This window comes from Dreissena polymorpha, chromosome 6 (genome assembly GCF_020536995.1).
Source record: "Dreissena polymorpha isolate Duluth1 chromosome 6, UMN_Dpol_1.0, whole genome shotgun sequence".
Lineage (NCBI taxonomy): Eukaryota > Metazoa > Mollusca > Bivalvia > Myida > Dreissenidae > Dreissena > Dreissena polymorpha.
The window spans coordinates 49,901,553-49,908,936 of NC_068360.1; the positions used below are offsets into that span (position 1 = coordinate 49,901,553).

At 33.3% G+C, this 7,384-nt stretch overlaps 1 protein-coding gene across 1 annotated transcript; it reads left to right on the forward strand.

Moving 5' to 3' along the window:
* Positions 1-268: 268 nt before the first annotated feature.
* Positions 269-6,613, forward strand: LOC127835667 (gamma-aminobutyric acid type B receptor subunit 2-like). The gene is made up of 11 exons (XM_052362106.1): positions 269-323; positions 932-1,056; positions 2,011-2,074; positions 2,559-2,642; positions 3,896-4,046; positions 4,232-4,346; positions 4,623-4,733; positions 4,919-5,044; positions 5,170-5,313; positions 5,633-5,821; positions 5,953-6,613. Exons 1-11 carry the CDS (start codon positions 269-271, stop codon positions 6,046-6,048), a joined length of 1,260 nt encoding a protein of 419 aa, XP_052218066.1. The 3' UTR covers positions 6,049-6,613.
* The last annotated feature ends 771 nt before the right edge of the window (positions 6,614-7,384 follow it).

Genomic DNA, 7,384 nt, shown 5'->3' on the forward strand with positions numbered 1-7,384 from the left:
GTAACATTTGTCAAACCGACATTTTGATATGAATGGCCCTAAGATTAAAATGTTAGAGGTAAATCACGTTCAAAGGGTAGTTCATACCGACATTTTGTCGCGATTTCGAAACATATTTCTTTAGAAAATAAATAAATAAACGATCATGTAAAACATATAGAAGTTGAATGAATAATGAAACTAAATAAAGATAACCAGAGGAGTAATTATTGGTTTTACCGTCGACAGAATAACACGATACAATCAAACAAAACAAAACATTATTAAAATGATTCAAGCTGGGATCAACAATTTATTAGACACAGGATATATTGAGACTAGCTGTAAGCAGTAATTTGTGTTTGTGGTGGATGAAACATGTTTTAATCTTACTTGCTACTAGTTTATTTGGAAAGGTTCTGTAGAAGCATAGCCAAATATAGTTTTGCGTTATACCATATGTTTTCGTTTTGTTATTACTTTTTTTGTAAAACCTATCCCTTATCGTTATAAGAGATGTCCTTTACTAACGGCACTAGTGTTTGGTTCACCCGTCCCGTTTTGTTGTAATTTTTGTCAACATCGGTTCATTTGATTGCGACCATTTTAGACATGCGTTTGAAATGTGACAAGATTTAGGGTATTTGTAAGGTTCGTTTAGCTCTCAACCGTTTGAAACCACATGTTCTTTACATCAGCCATTCGTATGCGGTTATCACATTTTTATCATAAAATGTTAATAATTTGATTTCTGTCGACAAAGGTGTGGAATATAAATAAAGTTGCTCTCCTTCCTTGTTTGCGTATCCGGACTTACATTGTACGCTTTAAACATTGGTACTCGTTATTAATCACCATATTTATTAATATTCTCATGTAGCTATTTGACTTTTTTTTGTTTCTAACCAACAGTCAAACAGAGTCACATAAAACCGTGTATGTATATTGTCAGGTCTCAACAACAGTATTAAACACCTTCATGGGCAAGGAATGTCCCTGAGTAACTACTCTTATAGTAAACAACGTCTGGCTGCCATCATGAAAGGAATGGACGAGGTCGCGTTTGTTGGATTGACGGTAAAGACGGGTTTCTGTGTTAATTGGGGGAATTATTTTATTGTCCTCTTATAAATATATTTATTAATGGTAGTTTTTGAACATTAGTCGTACAGTTTGAAACACGATTTGAAAGGTTTTCCTTGTTTCTTTTGTATACTTGTTCGAATGTCAAGCATGTTAAATATATAAGTTTAAGCAGTTTAATTGGCCGCTTGCTCGTTCGTTTACTCGTATCACTGATATAAAATTGACGTCTGTAAATACATTTACTGGCGATGTAACGGCGTTATACACATTTACTGGTGGCGTCATGGCTTTATACACATTTACAGGCGATGTGACGGCTTTATACAGATTAAATGGCGATGTGACGGCCTTATACACATTAACTGAACGTGTTTGGTGTAATGGACTTTGAAATATGGTGAAAATAAATTCCATTCGACATTTTTTGAAAGATAATAAATGCGTTATTTGTGTATGTTCATGTTATCAATGATATCATTCCTTGCTAATACAATATATGATTATGATAACAAACAAAATGATTACAATTAGAGGACACAATAGTATAAGTAGAAGCAGTAACTGCACAGTGTACATAGTAGTGTTAATGCTCAACAATATTAAGCTCGCGCCGACCTTTATGGATGGATATATAAACTACCATTTTATATTATCATACCATACTAATATAATAAATGTATCTGTTTCCGTATTAATTGCGATTTGAATCGATTTAAGAAGAACTTATATAAAACAAAGTATATTGTAATGACATCGTAAAGCTCGCGCAGCACGTACTAGAACTAAACAGAATGCAACTATAGCGTACAATTCTGGCGAATAATTATGATACCGAAGTTCATGACCCCATATCGATGTGGGTAAGCTAGTTGAGTGAAGCAGAATATTATAAGCAGGTGTTCTATAGATTGACCTGTTGTTAGCGTCAGATTACAACTGTTCTAGGGGCCGGTGTCCTTTGACAAGTCTCACAATCGTATCGGCAACCTGTACATCAAACAGTATTTTGGTAAGAAGGGTATTACGTATAGTTCTAGAACTTGGCGTACCTATTTCTTTGTAAATATCGGTATATATTTTTTAATATGGGATAATGGGAAAATGGCACATGTCGCCTTTCCATTCAGAAAATTTAAAAATTAAATAATTGACGTAACAAACGTAAAACCTTACGGTTTTGAATCTTTGACGGACATACGATAGGCCTGGTTATACATTAAAGACCGTATCGTCAGATGTAGAGTTTATATAGCTTTATGTTCACGTATAAAGCGTTGCGATTACTAGTGTTACATGTTTTTTTTAATTATGGTGATACAACTGCCCATGTCGATAGTTCTAACATAGGATCAAAACGATACACGTTCTTAGACTAATTGCATATCATTGCTTTAACATTTCCCGTCTCACAGGCCTCAACAATTGTTCGAACTCGATTTAATAACACAACCAATTGCAGTGTAATCTAACCGATTACCTTCCCTTTTTCACAGCGTCATCATCAAGGGACATTGCATCTTATGATGGTATAAACGATTCTTTACATTGGTTCGTTCCTCACAATTCCATCTGGAAAGGTAAATAATATGTTTTATTTAGTAATTATGTGTATTATAATGCATCTTAAAATGTGTCTACAAATTGACATGGTTTAAAAACACCATCGCCTATACACGGTGATATCGTAAACATGAGCTATCCAATGCATGATAATTTTATTGTTAAATTCACGAACGAGTACGGCTTTCAACATAAACTGAACCGATAATATGGAATGCATTCAAATGTTAGGAAAATGTCCTGATAACATTATTTCAAAATCAAGAAGTATAAAAAACGTATGGTTGCTTATGTTTGAAAGATTAATCTGACTTGTTGGCAGATTTGAAAGTCGCCAACCTAAGAATCTGCCAATTTAACGACCCATTTAATTAGCTTTTTTTTGTCGTTCTGGGGGGGGGTATATTTCGTCCTCTCGTGACTGTTATACCCACCAACACACCGACACGAGATTAACAAATGTGTATGAAATGGATATATGAAATACATTTGACTTGTAGGAATATTTTCTAATAATATTATCGTTCTGACAACGGCGATAAATGCCATTATTTTCGCACTTTCGCTAAAATGCCTCTATCAAACATCAAAAGCAGTAAATATTACTGTGAAACATCAACACAGCGCGCCTATAAAGACAACACAATTCGTATGTATAACAATAATACATGATCACTATGCCCCCGACAGACGCCAAAATAAGTATGCGTCAGACACTAAAGTCTTTAATATCATAATTAAACATGACCAGCAAGTCCCTGGCATACACAAAAACCAGCATGCATCATTATTTAAAAAGACCACTCTGCCTCTGTCAGACATCCAAATCATATCATTTTATAACTAAAAATGACCACCATGCTTCTACCACCACGAAATGAAAATTGTCAACCATTTTTGCAATTTCTTTGAAAATACAATTATCTATACAAACAAGCCATTAACTTAGGAACTAGACTTAACCGCTATTGTAAATCCTCATTGTTATAAGATGAGAAGTTTTAATAGTGAGGCCATTAGGGTATACTGATTCTATGTTGTCACTCAAATTCCGAATTCATACTTTGTTTAGTAAGTATCAGTAATAATAATACTAATAATAATGCCATGATTTCCATATATTAAAACATTGGCCACATTGTTTTTACTGCAGGTAAATTCAACGTTGTTGGTACACCAACTGAGTGTCAAAATATATATTTTTTGGTAAATCATATGTTTAATGCTTCATTTAGATGTTAACGATGAATATTGTTGTTTTTATTTTCAGATAATTTCATCCCAGCTGATTCTGCTCTTAAAACTCACCAAAAGAAGACCATCCCTAAGTCATTATATGCGACCCTTTGTGTATTAGCAGGAGTTGGAATTATTGTCACAATTTCTTGCTTCGTTTTTAATGTTGTTTGGAGAAAAAACAGGTAGAATGTGCACAGGATCAGATTTATGTTTTATATGGATGACAAAAACGTTCTAGCTATAGTTGGAACTTGAAAATACTTCACTAGCATTTAACAAATGCTATGAAATACATATTGTATGATCATAACAATGCATTGAGTATGAGAATACATTTATTTTACTCTTGACTCTTTATATTTTGCAGGATAGTGAAAATGTCATCACCAAATATAAACAGCATACTACTGATTGGCTGTTTACTTCTGTATGTATTTATAATTATCAAGACAGCGGCATCGGCAACCAAAGCAATTTGTACGGTATGCTAAATATGTTAACAGCTAACATATGTATATGATCGCTCTTGATAACAAAAAGCAAACGCTACGTTTCGTATGTTATTCTATATTTATTGGCTTTCATATAGAGAATTGGACAGTAGGAAAGGAATCATATTATCATATAATGTTTGTAAAGTATTTCTTTATACTGCCTGTGTTTATCAAAGTCGCATGTTTGAAATGTTTGTCTCAAATATTCCTTTTTTATTATTGCGAGTTTTGCGTAAAACATAATGATTTTCCTTCTTTATTTAGGTGCAATTGTTTTGCTTCTGGATAGGCTTCGCTACCACATTTGGATCCATGTTTTCCAAGACATGGAGAGTCTACAGAATTTTCACAAACACAAAAATGGAACGGAACATGGTACGTAAAATATAAAATAAAAAATGAATACGCATTAAATTGTTTTAAAATTAACATTATGTCAAGTATGTTTATTATTTTCACTAAAATGTTGTAGTTAAAAGTTTGGATATGCAAATTACTATATACTACACTATTTATGAATTCTTTATACTGCTTTATGTTATATTGCTGTATTTATTTAGTCCATTAGGGACAAACATCTACTGGTCATCATTGGTATAGTCGTTACAATGGAAACGATAGTGTTGACAGTTTGGGAGTGTTTGTCCCCACATAGAGTGACCAGGCAGCAACTGGATAGAGAGATTGTATGTTTTACTTTGATAATTTATTTTTATTTGTCCTAAAGATAATAAAATATTAAATGGAATAATCATGCTGACTTGTTGTGTTGAAATATCGAATCGCATATTTTCTTTTCAATACTACACAGATAATCACAGACAGTGGGGACGAGATATTATTTTTCTACCCCGTTTGTGACTCGGATCACTCAAACCATTTCATCTGGACACTTCGAATAATGAATGGTACTCTTATAGCCTTTGGAGCTTTCTTGGCTTGGGAAACCAGAAACGTACGTCATTTTTGTCAGCAATGTCTTCTTATACCATATGGATTTACATGTGATTCATTTATTCGTTAGAACCTCATACAATATTTTATTTTCACATTATATTCATGAATTTTGATGTGGCATTTAGTGTTTGTTCCCATATCTGTCACTTGCACTGGTCAACACAAAAATTGTAAAATTTCTGAAAATAATGGAAAATTGAAAATGAAAAGACTTTAGACACTGTTTTTTAGTATCGTTTCAATGTGTTAATGTTTTATACATATGTTTTTTATGTATTTATGCCATGTATTAATTCATTTATTTATTTACCCATTAGGTTCATATAGACGCCCTAAACGACTCCAAGACGATCGGAATATGTGTGTACAACGTTGTAATTCTGAGTGCAGTTGAGCTATTGCTGTCGCTGATTCTTCGGGATAAACCAGTTGAGCTGCTCGGAGTCACTTCCGTGTGCCTTTTCGCCGGAACTTTCGTCTCGGAGATGTTGATATTCCTCCCAAAGGTATTTCTGCTTTTGATAATAGTTTTCAATAGCTTTGAATACAACTGAAAATGCATATGTTTAAGCCAACAGTATTGAAAATTCAGTTTTCATTATTTAATTGCCTATTCATATGCTGTTTTAATGAACAGATGTTAGCTGTTTACCGGAACCCGACTGCAACCTCACAGACAGCAGTGAAAACTATAGAAACCACGCAAACTGAACATGGCAACACTGCACTTTGAAAAGTCATTATTTACCCAAAGAGGTTATCGCAAATAAATGGAACTGACGACGAGATCTATAGACAACACAAATGAAATAAAGGAGGGATTTGATAGAGATGTCAAAATACGATTACTATGAGATTGGAATTACAACACACATTGAACACACGACACGATTTGATTAAAAAAGCACATTTATAACTGTTATAAATTATCATGTTTAAGTGTAATTGTCTGTATGGACTTGATAAACGCTTATTGCGTCTTATTCATGAACTGTACAATGATGAGCTGAATATTACACTAAATGACGCCATGGAGGGTTTTCCATCAATTACAAATTAAAGCTTATACTCGTTTGCATTCATTTAATCATGCCTCAGAATGTATCAATGCTTGTGTTTTGGTGTATCTCTTAAACTATTATTTCATTGCAAGTGTGATTCTAAGGAGTTCATTTAACTCCCACCTTAATGAAGGGCCAATTTTCCAGTTTTTAATTCGATGTATGTGTTTGTTGTGCAGATTGATACCTTGAATAGTACATTTATTGCATGCCACAATGTTTGAAAACTTGCTCATTGCTCCTTATAATAATAATAATAATAATAATAATTAATATTATTATTATTATTATTATTATTATTATTATTATTATTATTATTTAGTAGAAGTAGTAGCAGCACTAGTAGTAGTAGTAGAAGTAGCAGTAGTAGAAGTAGTAGTAGTAGTAGTAGTAGTAGTTGTAGTAGTAGTAGTAGTAGTAGTAGAAGTAGTAGTAGTAGTAGTAGTAGTAGTAGTAGTAGTAGTAGTAGTAGTAGTAGTAGTAGTAGTAGTAGTAGTAGTAGTAGTAGTAGTAGTAGTAGTAGTAGTAGTAGTAGTAGTAGTAGTAGTAGTAGTAGTAGCAGTAGCAGCAGCAGTAGTAGTAGTAGTAGTAGTAGTAGTAGTAGTAGTAGTAGTAGTAGTAGTAGTAGTAGTAGTAGTAGTAGTAGTAGTAGCAGCAGCAGAAGCAGCAGCAGCAGCAGCAGTAGTAGTAGTAGTAGTAGTAGTAGTAGTAGTAGTAGTAGTAGTAGTAGTAGTAGTAGTAGTAGTAGTAGTAGTAGTAGTAGTAGTAGTAGTAGTAGTAGTAGTAGTAGTAGTAGTAGTAGTAGTAGTAGTAGTAGTAGTAGTAGTAGTAGTAGTAGTAGTAGTAGTAGTAGTAGTAGTAGTAGTGTAGTAGTAGTAGTAGTAGTAGTAGTAGTAGTAGTAGTAGTAGTAGTAGTAGTAGTAGTAGTAGTAGTAGTAGTAGTAGTAGTAGTAGTAGTAGTAGTAGTAGTAGTAGTAGTAGTAGTAGTAGTAGTAGTAGTAGTAGTAG